Here is a 15,423-nt window from a genome sequence, read left to right as displayed (position 1 = left end):
GGTACGGATGCTGTGGATGCAGAAATAAACTAATTAGAGTTCTGCCCTCAAGACAAGTGGTTGAAAGGGTGGATTCCATTGGTGTGAGACATGCCACAAGCAAAGTAGGAATGAAACGTAGCGTGGCTTTTCCCCCACTACCCCATATGGCTGACAATGTTCACGCATGCAAGTACGTACAGGCAAATTTCCAGTCTTTGGATAACCTTTTTTAAAATCCTATCTGATGATATAATGCAATTATTAAATAATATATGGCATATAACTTAGTAATAATTTGGAGCTATTCAAATATTCTAAAGGCATAGAGACTCATAGCTTTCCTAGCCTGAAAGTAACTTAAAATTATTGAGTCTGACTCACAGATGTAGAGGATAATCTACGCCAGTGGTCTTTATATGACTGGACAACTGAAACTCTTGGGGTTTGTTTTTCTGTCAATAACCTACATATCGCTTGTAGAGCTTCCAATCCAGGAAAGCTGAAGTGAAAACTTGATAACTTGATTACATTTCTTTTTTTTTTTTTATTGCATTTCTAAACAGCTCCTTAGATAATTCTGAAGTACAGCCAGTTTGGAAAGGACTAGACTCAACTATTCTCCAGATTTCTAAAAAACCCTCAAGTAAGAATATTATGACTTCTGTATGACTTATACTCAAAATACATTTAAAAAAACATTTTTAAGATAATGTAACTAATGTAAATATACTAAATACACAGTGAATATTAAAAATAAGACAAATCAAGGAGAAAGATTTTGGCTGATTTCTGTGTTTTCAAAGACACTATTTACTCTGTCATTCTAATTTTCGTTGTTGAAACGATCTGTTTTTGTCCCAATAACCGCTAACAGGTTTATCCATCAATTTATTAAGGGAGGGATCCCTGGGTGGCGCAGCGGTTTAGCGCCTGCCTTTGGCCCAGGGCGCGATCCTGGAGGCCCGGGATCGAATCCCACATCGGGCTCCCGGTGCATGGAGCCTGCTTCTCCCTCTGCCTGTGTCTCTGCCTCTCTCTCTCTCTGTGTGACTATCATAAATAAAAAAAAAAAATTTATTAAGGGAGTCTTCTATCTTTATCAGCAAGGGAAATTTAATCCCTATTTACAGATGTTCAAGATAATTTGAAGTTTTATTTTATTTTTTTGATAATTTGAAGTTTTAAACTATATGTCTAATACCTGAAACTTCAGTAGGTTAAATATATTATTATATTAATTAATGGCATATATTGGATATATTAAATCTTAAAAAATCAAGTATTGACTGGTCAAGTAGCTATGTTGACATCTAATAATGAGTTAATTCTACTTTCAAGTGCATATAAATGCATTTTAATTTGAAAAGTTGACATCAAGCTAGAGCTTTTTAAGCTAAATTATGCCATCTCAAGAGTTTGAAGTTCATTTTCATTTCTTTAGCATTTGCTTGACCTATGTGCTGTAAAATGCCCATGGAAGTAACTGCTTTGCGTATATCCTCATCACACATAGGGGGGTTACCTGTATGACACTGTCGCCAGGGCTCATGTCGGTATAAACATAGACATCGTAGGATATTTCAGGGAAGGTTGGAGTGTTATCATTTGCATCCATCACTCGAATATTGACGATAACTGGCTCGCTCTCTTGCACACCATCAAATGCTGTTATCTTTGAGGATAGAAAAATACATGTAATCGAGAAGTCATGCAAATACAAGCAGTGCAGAATTCAGTCTTATGATTTAAGACACTTCTTATATATAATTTCAGTTGGAATGGGTTCCAAAATGTTTTGTTGATAAGGAGATAAACCTACAACAGTACATATAAGCAAAGTATTTTAACGTGTTGAGAAGCAATTACAGAGGATTCTGGTTTATTTTTAATGAATTCAATTCTAAGCACATTTTAAATAAACAGATATATAAAAATGTCTTATAGGCTTGGAATGGGCCGGTAACATTGCTGATTCTTAGGAGTTAACTACTATTTAATTTTTTAAAGTTAATAGGAAAATATTCTTCACTTTTCCATATTTTGCATATGATGCCATAGATGCTTCTATAGCCAACATGCTTGTATCACTCAAGAAAGTTGGTGCCTTAGAGGTGTAATGTATTTTTCTGGTACACAAAATGACATTTTTTTTTAAATGACAAATTTTAAAGGATTTATTGCCGTTAGCTGATAGTGATGCCTTAATTACATCATTAACATTTTAGGAAGGCTTGACCAACCATATCAATGAATGCTATAACACCACCATCTCTGTTCTGAATGACTTCTGAAATCCACTCTGTATCTGTTTTAATTGTCACATAGGGTTTCTGGAAGCTCTGGCCCTGCTCTGTTAGGTTCTTCAGAAAGAAATCCTATGTCCCACAATCTGTGTGTTCCCAATAGTTCATTTTTCTCTTATATCTGAATAAAATCTAGTTCAGAAATTTGGATAACAAAACCTTCTTTTTATCTGTATTCACCTCTCAACCTAAAGAGTCATTCATAGAGATAGATAGATAGATAGATAGATAGATAGATAGATAGATAGATATAGATGATAGATTTTTTTATTTTATGATAATTATTTACAATCACAGGTTTAATAATCTCTCCTCACCCTTTTTTTTTTTTTCTTGATTAACCTAAACTAGGATCTCTCCATCAGATGATTGTTTGTTTGGGGGGCATCCTGTGTATTATAAGATGGATAGCATCATCCTTGATGTATACCTCTCAGATGCCAATAGCAGCACCTCACAGTAGTGATGGCCAAAATATCTGCAGACATTACCAAGTGTTGTGGGTTGGGTGCAGAGAAGTGGAGAACTCCTCGCCTAACTCAAGGACAAAATTGAAAATGGAATAACAAAACAAAACATATTAAATAAGATAAGAGGAAATAATTCTTTACTTATGGATTCTATTTGGTAATATCTCAATTTAAGTTAATTACAAGTGGATGGTGAAAAATGAAACTCTCATTTTCCTGTTTCCATCTTGAAAATGGTCTTTCTTCTGGAATAACACAGCTACAGAAACTTATAAAACAAAAGAAGGAAAAATACATGTGAAGAATTTTATCATTGAGATTCTCAATTCTCAATCACTTGAAAATATCGCATTTTTCCTCTTAGATCATTGACGTCTTCAGCTTAAACAGGTAACTCCTTCTATTACACACACACACACACACACACACACGCACATAAATATGAAATCTTTTTACCGAAAAAGTGTATGTTTGCTGTTCTTCCCTGTCCACTGGCTGAAGTAAGGTGAGGTAGCGAGTGATGCCAGTCTGCGTGACGGTGAAGACTGATGTATAATCATTCAGAAAAAGGTGAAGCTCTGGGTCTTTTGTCTTTGAAAAAAAATGTCATTATTATTTAAAATGTTGAATAAATAATGCGGATATTAGTTCATTAACTGGAAATTAATTTTGTAAATCTATAACAAAACTATACATGACTGTAATTAGAATTTCCAAAGACAAGATAGGTTTCACTAGACATGTACTCATCTCTGAACTAAATTATGCAAAGACGATGACTCCTTTTGTGGAAAACATCATAGTGGAATAAGTACAAGTATAATTAATGTGAATAAAAGGAAAAGAATAGATAGCAATCCAACTGAACATATTCTTCTTGCTTATTTAATATCAATATTCTCCAGAAATTCATTCATTAATTGTGAATAAAAGGGAAAGAATAGATAGCAATCCAATCGAACATATTATTTTTGCTTATTTAATATCACTATTCAAGAATCAATATTCTTCAGTAATAAGAAACAAATGCAAGAAAAGAACATTAGAGCCCAAAATTTTAGCTGTAGGATTGTTCAACTACTTCATTTGTAGTAATAAACTTCACATATGCATATCACTATTCTGTTCTCACATTTAATGTAAAATAGAAATAAAATTGGTTATGTATAATTCATTGCCTATAAATATCATGCTTGCTTCTTCTTATTTTTAATGCTGTAAAGACTCTCCAAAGGGAAACATAATGTTTATTTTAATTTAAAAATTTCAGATGATTAGATTGAAGATACATGAATTGGCTGCATTGTGTCTGATAAGAGTTCAGAAAAATGACACAGGCATAAAGAAGAAATGATTGCAAAAGTTCAAAACAGAGATGATTGACAAAGCACTGGAAACCCTTCCCAGTCTGACTGAAAGAGGAGACATTTATCTCTGCATTTTAGAGAAAGAACAAGGACATAAGTGGGGAGGCATGGGCTGGTGTCTGGTGGTGGGGTAAGAAGGCAGGTAGGCAAAGAAAAGAGCTGGAGTGAGAGAACTACAGATGAGGCTTTATGAAAACAACAGCAGCAGACATGACACAGGGAGGTGAGGTGTGTCTTTCAATTTTGGCAACTATCAAACTGTGCATTAAGAGGGATGGAGATACCAGTACAGATGATAGCTACTCATGTGCTGAGTGCAGCATAACGTTCAGAGAAGGCGAATCACTACATCACACACCTGAAACTCATGTCACAGTGCATGTCCATGAAACTCAAATGAAAAAAAAAAATATATATATATATATATATATCATGCTTAGGTTAGTGTGCAATGTAATTTCTTATAGATTACTTTTCTGAAATCAGGGGCTGAGAGCAGAGTATAGAGTCTGTTGTTAAGGGATAAAGACACGTTAATTTGATTTAAAAAACTTAGAACCCACATTTAAACAATTTCCATGTGAAAATGAGAAAGTTGAACTGTGTCCTACTATATTAAAAGGTGGGCATGATTTGATCCACGGATACTCTATTCTCTACATTTTTTGAAGACTCAATATGTGTATATTTCAAGTAACTTTAGGATGAATGGTTTCATTTGAACTGAACACAAGTTCTGGATTTGCAATATCTCATTAGGAGATAGGCACTTAGCTATGTTATTGTAGCTTCTATGTCCATAATTATTATTATTATTTTTTTAATATTTTATTTATTTATGACAGATACAGAGAGAGAGAGAGGCAGAGACACAGGCAGAGGGAGAAGCAGGCTCCATGCACCGGGAGCCCGATGTGGGATTCGATCCCGGGTCTCCAGGATCACGCCCTGGGCCAAAGGCAGGCGCCAAACCGCTGCGCCACCCAGGGATCCCTATGTCCATAATTATGATGTAAGTCTAGTATGTGCCACCTATTGATCCTGGAACAATAAAATTAATACTATATATAATAATTTCCATTGGTCTCTTTATTATAAAATAATCAAAGTCGTTAAGAGTTGTGAAAAGGCAGAGGCTTTACATGGATACTTTCAAATAGGAACCTCAGACTCCATGTCAATGTAGTGACCCCAATTTCTCAGCATGGCTAGGTGGTGGGGTGCTTTGATAATTAAGTATATTAGTTAATAAAAAGTTAAATTATTTATTTTAAAAAGTAGATTAAATGCAAATAATTCAATATATGATGAAACACATTTTGAGGTTTCTTCTCACTGTGTACTTTAAAGTCAATTGCAATAAAATCCAATGATCACTTTTAAATGATCAAAAAAGTGAGAATGCAGCTTCAATTAACAACAATAAAAAAAAAGCTAAGTGTGAGTGTCTTTCATTTATTAGTGTTTATCTTTGACTTTACCAACAAAGGTAAAATCATGAGTCTGTTAAATTCATATATTTTTCCTATTCTCTGAATGTACCAACAGTGGTGCCAAAGAGAAGCTTCCTTTACTCAAATTTTCACACAACCAGTAATCCAAGATAAGCAAGATCAGTTATGTGACTTTGTATATCAAATATTGACTTCTTTCCCTTTATTCAAGACCTTTGGTCATTCTCTACTTTCTTCATAACTCATAGTCTCTCAATTTCCTTTCTTCCTTTCAACTGTAACCTTTGTTAGTAAATGTGTTAGGTCTATTCATCCGTATGCTCACCACGTGTTGTAGGCATTTTTTATTTAATGTCAGGAGTAAGACTGCAATGAATGTTGAGTTGTGAACCAGCATGTGCATACGTGATCCTGTACAATACGGTTGTATCACAAACAACAGTGTTGGTTTCCCCAGTTTATCAAAGCCACAAGATTTTCACTGCCAAATGCTTCCCATTTGAAGATGACATACATACCAGGACTTCAGAAAGAGACAGAAATATTAAATACCTTTCAATAACCTAACTGTCTCCACTTCAAGTCTTGTTGTAACTATTAGCTAGAGTCTAAAATAGCACTTTCCAGACATGCAGATGATTTTTTGTAAAAATACAACATAATACATAATGCTACGATTATCCATAGCATTTTACAGCCCATTCTAATCCACCCTGCTTAGTTAATCTGATTCAATTTTAACTTGTGACTATTATGAACACTACATGAAGTATCTTTTTAAAATCTATATATTGGATATGTAGATGCCATTGGTGAATATCTGGATATTTCTTTGAGGACAAGCATTTAAGGATGTAGATTTGGAAATACTCAGCCAGTTACTACTCGAGGCTTAATACCTTGGATTTATTTCTCAGGTGTTATTTTATTAGTTACTATTTATTTTAGTTTCAGGTGGGGCATGTTATGAGTGTAAATGGATAGATACATCTCTGGCTTACTATTCTGACAGAGATAGTAGATTTTATGTTGTCCTTATGTCTATAAATTTGTTTAAAAACATTGCTTTTTTTTAAATCAGTACATACATGGAAGGCTGAATAATAAATGTTCTTCTTCCATTTGACAAGTGGTAATGCTATTTTTATCTAAGGTATACATTCAGTACATACCATGAGTACCTCATTTCCTTAATTTGCATCTTATTTTCAGGGTAGGTAAAATAAACTCTGATATTCACTCATAGCACAGAAAAAAAGTAAAGGCAAAAGTAAACGCATATGCAAATGCAAACATAAGCAAACATGTGAATGTAAAATCAAAAATCAAAAAATCCCAACATATAGAAGAAATCCATTCAAATATAACAATCAGTTGGATTTAAAGCCAATTTTGGAAAACATAAATAAATAAAAATAAAAATAAAGCCAATTTCGGGTTTCCACCCGGAATCAAAATATTGTATCACACACATAAGTTTACATGCATCCTCGTATATATATGCATATAACACAGAAATGTGTGTATATGTGCACATAGATACGTAAGCATAGCTATGCATATACACATAAAGTGTAACAAGAAGTGACAAAAAATTAATCTCATCTGTCAATTTGAATTGGTTAGCAGTGGTTGTCTTCAGACAACCTTGTTCAGAAAGGTTCAGTTTCACACTTAGAATCTTTTAGACAGACTATAGTGATGAATTATTAACGTCTGTCATAGACTGAAAAAACACTTAACAATGGAATGATCTTAGTTAAAGTTCGCATGCATTTTGGATTCCACACAATTCTTTCTACTCTAACCAATAATACGAGGAACATAAATGTAAATTACATCCACACGCATCATGGATTTAAAGTATTTGTACTTGTCTTTATAAGTGATAACGAAGTAAATGTAGACAAGAAAAAGCGCTAGGAAATGAACCACAGCAATGCACAAAAGAGCAAACAGAAAATAAACACCTAGTACCTACAGGAACTCCACCCGGTGGAACCTATATGCAAATTTAACATTAAGACAAAAAAGAAAAAAAGTAAGCTTAAATGACCACAAACATACATATGGTGAACAGGTATACACTAGTAAGAAACAAACAAGGAACAACAACAGAATTTTCCAGTATGTGTAAATTAGTAACTTTCTCAAGGTGTATTTTTGTCTTCATATTCCGACATTATATGCATATAATAGCATGACAATATCTATAAGGCGTATAAGCACAGTATATCTTTAAGAATATATTGTTTATTAGACTCAAGGATACCTTATCTCCAAAACATGAGCACTTTATGCAGGGATGGGAACCCAGCGGGAATTATAAGTGACTCACTGCCTTTCTACAAGCCAAGTGGGTAACCTCTGTTGAGTACTATTTATTTATTTATTTATTTATTTATTTATTTATTTATTTATTATTTATAACCAGAATTCCAGAATCAACTTTTAGTAGTTTTGCTACTGAAAGCCTGGGGGATTCAGATATCCTCTTGAAAACCTTGGGCATATCTTGCTCTATAGATCTTCTGAGATATTTTGAGAGTATGAGCTAAAAGTATTGAAAAAATACACAAAAATGGGATTCACTTATATCTCTATGTATAATATATGTATCTACATGGTTTTTTTTAAGATTGTATTTGTTTGTTCATGAGAGACAGATACATAAGCAGAGGGAGAAGTAGGCTCCATGCTGCGAGCCTGATCTGGGACTTGATCCCGGACCCCAGGACCATGACCTGAACCGAAGGCAAACGCTCAAAAACTGAGCCACCCAGGTGTCACTATATGTATCTATATGTTGATGTTTATATAACTATAGAAAAGAAAGACTAACACAGATATTTTTTACTGTTTTGTTTTGTTTTGTTTTGTTTTTACTGTGACCCTTAAGATTCTTTCTGACTCAAAATCTACACCGTTAATAACACCACAACTCCCCAATCCCTGCCACTGTGTTTTAAAGCTTTGTCTTACTTTCCACTGAATTGAAGGAAGTAACACAACTAAAGTTTTGGGCAAATAATCCCAATCTGTTCTCTTCTTGGCATGTGCCCGGTGGCATAGCTATTTTGAAGCAACTCAAGAAACTGACTCCTGCGGTGCTGACCTCTCTTTTCACACCCGACACTGAACCTCTATTTCTGTTATAGGACCTTTATGTGGTGACATGTCTCTGCCTTTTTTCTTAAATCCTTTATCCCTATGCTGATTAATCTCACTAATCCTGACACTAGAAACAGCAAGAATTGACCGTGTAGTAAAATTCTTGCCTGTGAACTAACAGGGCCTTGGAGTTTCTTTTGTTAATAGAGATCTTTAAATAACTCAGCAATGAACATATTTTACCTTTTAAAAATAAACAGTACTTGGCCTGGAAAAGAGATGATTCAGAAGGACATCAATACATCTTGAAACATATTAATGACTCTTCTACTAATTTATTCTGCATGCTGGCAAATGGAAGTTGTAAGGAACACCGGGTGAGTTGCAAGGTTAGTTTCAACCCGGTGTGATGAAGAACTTTCTAGGAATTAATTGTTGAACGATGGAATGGGCCATATTGTGATACAGTTTAATCAATATCACTGGAAATTTTGATGCATATGTTCGATAAACTCATTCCTTTACTCATGCGTGAGTGCATGAGCTCATTAAATAATCACTAGAACCTACAAAGTTCTGGGAACCGAGTTAGATCCTCAGGATGCAAAAGTGATGAGCTCTTGGCTCTATCCTCCATCTGGGTTCAAAGAGGGACCAAGGCCCCTACGGTAACGTGAGCAGAGCAGTAGAGCAATGCATACTCAGGAGGCTACAAGTGGTTGCTATACAAGTCGTTGTGATACAAGTAGTTGCTGAAGGTTACAGTGAGGTGAGGAGTTTCAGGAAATGAGGTGTTAGGAATGGTCGGGCATCGAGCGACAGCCAGTCATGCTCTCCTGCAGGGACAGTGAAGTCACACAGGCATGTTAGGCAGATGTGGGAGGCAGACCCCATGAGCCTTGCACAGATCACTGCTAGTGGCTGGGTGAGAATGGGGCTCGAGTAAGAAAAATATATGAGGGAAAGGACATGAAGAGGCAATTCTAGTGGGGACGAATAGGGTACAGCTAGTAAAGAGAAAAAGAGAGAGTCGGGAAATACTCAGAGGACAAAGCAGGAAGGATGAGAAGGACTTCGGCTATCACCAGCACACGGAAATCATCAACTCCTAGGTTTCAAGATTGAATGGTACAAAGAGGTCTTATGTCCATTCCTGGGAAGTGGGTTTTATGGGAACATTCCACATCATCTGTCAAGTTCGATTGAGCTATGTTTAATATTCTGTGGACTTGGGGCACCGGGGTGGCTCAGTGGTTGAGCATCTGCCTTTGGCTCAGGGCGTGATCCCAGGGTCCCAGCATCGAGGCCCACATCGGGCTCCCCACAGGGAGCCTGCTTCTCCCCCTGCCTGTGTCTCTGCCTCCCTCTCTGTGTCTCTCATGAATAAATAAAAAAAAATCTTTTTAAAAATTTTTGTGGACTCGTTTACAGTATGGATACATAGAAGCTGTATCTGTTATTTAGAATCATTTATCATTAGGAGATTCGAGATCCTGTTCCTTTCTAGACACTTCATGGCACTCACTGTAGCTAAAATTAGGAAGAGGATGGGCCTCAGTAAGAAACCAATGCCACATACACCTTGTTCATTGAAGTGAGTTTTGTGTGAGACGTGTGAAGGGCGCCACTGTCACGTGCATGGGGTCCCCACTCTGCCCATCTCCCAGCCCCAAGAGAAGGAGGAGGCCAAGGAGGCAACCTGTGCTCTCGTATAGCTTTTTGGATCATAGGTGATTGAGCAAAAGGGGCAACTGGTGAAGACGAGCCCATCGGTGTCATACAACTACAGCACAGTAGGGCCTAGAGTCAAACTGGGGGTGTCAGACTCCAAAGCACACACTCCCAAGAACCCCAGCAAGCTGGCCCACCCTGGAAACACTCAGGGCATCTAACGGGCTGACTGGAACAGTCAACTCTGACAGCACCATGCTGATAGTGTTTTCCCAAATGGTGGAACCCTCCCCACCTGCCTCCGAGACACCCTCTAAGTCCCAGCATCCTTTACAAAGTCTCCTAGAATCCATTCTTAAAGTCTTTAAAGTGGATGACAATCCAGAAAAGTTGGAATGTACACAAACAAGCATAGGTTTTAGGATGCCACCATTCACTAATATAAATACATCAAACAAAGTAATAATAATAATAATAATAATAATAGTAATGTAAATATATCAGCAAAATAATGATAATAATAATAATATAAATGCATCAAAGGAGTAAAAACACCTAAATTTTGCAATTCCAGAGAAACCACAGCTGCACTTTTTCTTCAGGATTTAGCCTTTGCTCACCACTCTGTTCAAGAGGGTACGACACAAACCGCTATGATTTTCCAAACTGACTAGTCACTGCTTAGAGTATGATTATGCATTCTCATTTAAAAAAATGAAATATAATCCACACCAAAATTTATGGGACTTCACCAGGCCTATAAAATACAGTAGCTGAGCTTCTATAAAACTTATTAAGGTGGCTCTGAATTTTCTAGCGAGGATTCAGTAAATGAAGACAATTCAGGGGACCCTGGCCCCCTAAGCCGAGATGGGAAATTGTGGATGGACATGCATTTTTCTGGAAGAGAGTCTGTAGCATTCATCAGCCCTTATCACCGTCAGACCATAGCAAACAGTTAGGGGCTTTCTAGTCTGGTGCTTAAAATCAAGGACTTTGTTTCCCATAGACCTTGGCTCAAGGACCAGCTCCACCATTTATGAATTCTGGGATCACAGGCCTTTAAAACAGCCTCAGTCTCCCCTTTTGCAATATGGGAAATTGCACCTATTTAATGTTTGCTGTGAGACTTAAGGGCATCGGTGCAAGATAAAGCAGTTACTATATTATCCGGCGGGTACTCAGAACTCAGTGACAGCCCCTGTGTAAAATGTGATGAGATGGAAGAGGAGAGACGAAGGAGGGCCGGGCGGGTGGGACGAGAGAAGACAGCAAGCGGAGGCACAAGGCATGTGGACAGAGGACAGTGCACACAGGGCTGTCCCGGCCTCTGCAGAGTGTCACACACTTTTTCCAGGAAGAGGGAAAAAAGAAAGTCTGAAAGTTCCCTCTTAATTTACTGGATGGGATGACAAAGCTCCATGTAATGAGATTTGGGGGACACTCAAGAGCAGTGCTGCCCAATTTGACAGGTGAGGACTCACTCTTAGATTAATTAAGTCAAAGGAACGTTACGATCTGGTTCTCAGTCTCGTGTCCCGTCCAGCGCTCCCCGCAGAGGACAGCGTGGGTGCAGAGCCCTTCCACCCCCCAAGAGGTCTTATCCCACAGCATCAGGGGAGAGGGAGGAGATGCTGCAGCCGGACTTTTGCAAGACACAGAAATCAAACTCAGAGGAGGCTTGAAAGGGAAGAGATGCGGGGAATTTCTGTGCTGGGTCAATCAAGGGCACCTCTTTAGAGATGAGGACAGGCCTGGGGATCTGGTAACCTGGGCAACAGGACCCCAGCGGGACCCTTTTCTGCATGTGTTGGGGGGATCCCTTCCCACCCACAGGCGACAGGCCTCCCCCATGATGCCAGAAAACCTGGCTCCGGGGGTTCTAGAATCATCCCCACTGCTCTAACATGCAATGCCCAAGCCTTCTGGCTCCAATTCCTTGTTTGTCCTTCTCTGGAAGGGCTCTGACTGGCCTGCTGGAGATGTTCTTTCCTCCTTTCACAGCCACAGAGGGAGTGAAGAGGGGAAAGTGCTCTGACCCACCCACCCTGGACCACTTCCACTCACGGAGCTGGTGTCCATCCCACCCTCACGGGTGGGCAACCGTGTGTGCAGGGCACAGAGTCTGAGCATCCGCAGAAGTGTGAGAGGCTCAGCTGCCCCCAAGCGGGTTTTTCCTCGAATAACATAGCATCAGAGAAGTAGACCCATTGTGTAATGGCACGATTATTCCCTATCAGCCACTGTCTAAACACTTTTTAACTCACATTAATAAAAGCAAATGCCCTGCGGGTTTAGCAAACTCTAAATGAAACATTCATTTTCCTCCTTATACCCAGTATCTATAAACCAAAAAAAAAAAAAAAAAAGGTCACTGAATCCAAACATACTTTTCTTTTAGTGTTCTTAAAGTAAAATGAAATTACACCACTAAGATTCTCATTTATAAGACTTATTCAAATAAAAAAAATGAAAAAAAATATAAGACTTATTCACGGGGACTATGTGCTCTAGTCTACAGCTCATGTCACCATGTCTTTGCACAAGTTCATGTTGGCACAGATACAACGTAGACGGTTAACAAAACAAGAGCAAGGTTTATAGTGAACTTACATCTTCTATATCCTTGTCCAGAGCCACGATTCTCAGCGGGGTGGTCAGATTTAGACTGTCGGAGATGGTTGCTCCCACTGGGGCAGATTCCAGGATATAGCCTTGGTAACTGGGCATCGTGAAGTACGGGCTCTGGTTGTTCTCGTCCAGTATTTCGATATGTAGACTGGCGAAGGCAGGGAGCGGGTGACCATTGTCCTGTTCAGCCTAGGAAAGGGTTTTCACAAAAGTTAAAAAGTGGTATGTTATTGGGTCCTCCTGGAGCGGCACTGTTCATACTATATATGAGGATTCGCTCTTGAACTGGTGTCATTTCAGAAAGAAGAGATGCTTTATTTTTATTTTATTTTATTTATTTATTTATTTTTAGAAGAGATGCTTTAGAGTGGAGGGGTTCAGAGCCCTTAGAAAGTGTAAATGAAAAAAAAAAAAAGAAAAGAAAGCGTAAATGAAGAAGAGAAAGTCCAGAGAGGTTTCATCAAATTTTTGGTCTCCTGTCCTAAAACTTGTTTTTTTTGTCCTAAAACTTAACGTAAATATATATATATATACAAAAAATACTAATCACTGCAGTGAGTTACTGTATCTGCCATGGTATGTTGTTAGAAGAGATAACTGTGGGGCAACCACAGTGGCTAGCCAACCTAGGTGGCTCAGGGGTTGAGCATCGGCCTTTGGCCCAGGGCGTAATTCCGAGGTCCTGGGATCGAGTCCCTCATCGGGCTTCCTGCGTGGAGCCTGCTTCTCCCTCTGCCTGTGTCTCTGCCTCTCTCTCTCTGTCTCTCATGAATAAATAAAAATAAATAAATAAATAAATAAATAAATAAATAAATAAATAGTTAACTGTGCTTTCATACAGGTAGACAGAAAACCAAGAAAAAAAAAAGATATTTAGTAAATTGCTGATAAAATATATAAGTAAAACAGAAAAAGATTTATACTTAAGGCATTATACTTACTTTATTCTCCTCTGTGTCTTCTCTACATTAATGATCAAATCCCCAAATAATTCATAATTTCACATAAAGTTAACAGATTAAGGCCACATTTCTGCCCATGGAAAGTCCTCAAAAGCATCATATAAGGGACAAATACATTTCAATGAAATATTTTTAGTGGCTGAAGAATTTTGATTGTTATTTAATTATATTCAAGTAAAATTAGTATTTCATGTCCAGGAAATATGTCTGTTTTCTTTATTTTTTTTTCCTCTTCAGTTTATTTTTTCTTAATTTTTAAAAATTTTTAAAATATTTATTTATTTATTCGTGATAGACAGAGAGAGAGAGAGGCAGAGACACAGGCAGAGGGAGAAGCAGGCTCCATGCAGGGATCCCGATGTGGGACTCGATCCCGGGTCTCCAGGATCGCGCCCTGGGCCAAAGGCAGGAGCTAAACCGCTGAGCCACCCAGGGATCCCCTCCTCTTCAGTTTAAAAATTGATGGCAATTTATATTTCCAATGCATTTTCTTTCCATGACCAGACAGTCATTTTGGGAATTGGGAAACACCAACACTTGACTTTCTGTTTTATTAAGAAAATGTACCTTATTCTACAGCAACCCAAAAGTTTCACATAAGGGAAGATTTCATCACAATTGACTTCTAGAAAATTTCCTCCAAATGTTAGGAGAAACCTTGACACAATGCAATAGAATGCTTATCTATTGAAATAGATTCGAATTCCCTGCTGTCAATTTTTATTGATAAGTTTTTCCCACTAGCTGTATTTTGAAATCAAGTTCAAGTGCAAGTTAAATATTTTATATTCAGTACCAGGGTGCTTTCCTGGCTGAAATAGTAACATTTTGGCCATGAAAGTTTTTGAGTAGTTTGGAGAGGTATCTCTGATTTTTCATTCCAGAGGCAAAATCTTGGGCTTTCTAGAAGATAATTGCACACTTTCCTTTGATTGTAATTTAGCATTTTCACCAACTAAGAGGGTAAGTAACAAATCACAGTGATGTTTGGCAGTACTGGTAACTTCGGACCAAGAAAAACCACAATATTTTTTCACTTCATGTTATTATTCATGTCAAAGATATTCCGAAATATCATTTCTGGTAATCACCAATCCGAAATTATGGTCATCCATAAATATAACTGTAAAATTATGTTATTTAAAGCATTTTTGAAAACTACCTATTTTTTTATTTTTGTTTTTTAATATTCTTTTTTTTAAAGATTTTAATTTTTTATTCATGAGAGGCACAGAGAGAGAGAGAGAGGCAGAGACACAGGCAGAGGGAGAAGCAAGCTCCATGTGGGGATCCCGATGCAGGACTCGATCCGGGTCTCCAGGATCACATCCCGGGCTGAAAGTGGCACTAAACCGCTGAGCCACCAGGGCTGACCATTTTTTTTGATATTCTAATAACTACTGAACGCATTAGATTCTCTTTATCATGTCAGGCCATTTATTTTATGCATTTGAAGGGTTTTTTTTTTTTTT

The 15,423-nt window shown here is 37.5% G+C and overlaps 1 protein-coding gene across 1 annotated transcript in view; it reads right to left on the bottom strand.

Moving 5' to 3' along the window:
- The window catches only part of PCDH15 (protocadherin related 15), a 906,505-nt gene that overhangs the window by 325,911 nt on the left and 565,171 nt on the right, over positions 1–15,423 (bottom strand). Inside the window, 3 exon segments of the mRNA XM_035706656.2 lie at positions 1,505–1,654; positions 3,212–3,346; positions 12,972–13,178. Coding sequence (XP_035562549.1) covers positions 1,505–1,654; positions 3,212–3,346; positions 12,972–13,178 — 492 coding nt within the window.

This window comes from Canis lupus, chromosome 26 (genome assembly GCF_003254725.2).
Source record: "Canis lupus dingo isolate Sandy chromosome 26, ASM325472v2, whole genome shotgun sequence".
Taxonomy (NCBI): Eukaryota; Metazoa; Chordata; class Mammalia; order Carnivora; family Canidae; genus Canis; species Canis lupus.
This window is presented reverse-complemented; position numbering and strand designations above follow the sequence as displayed.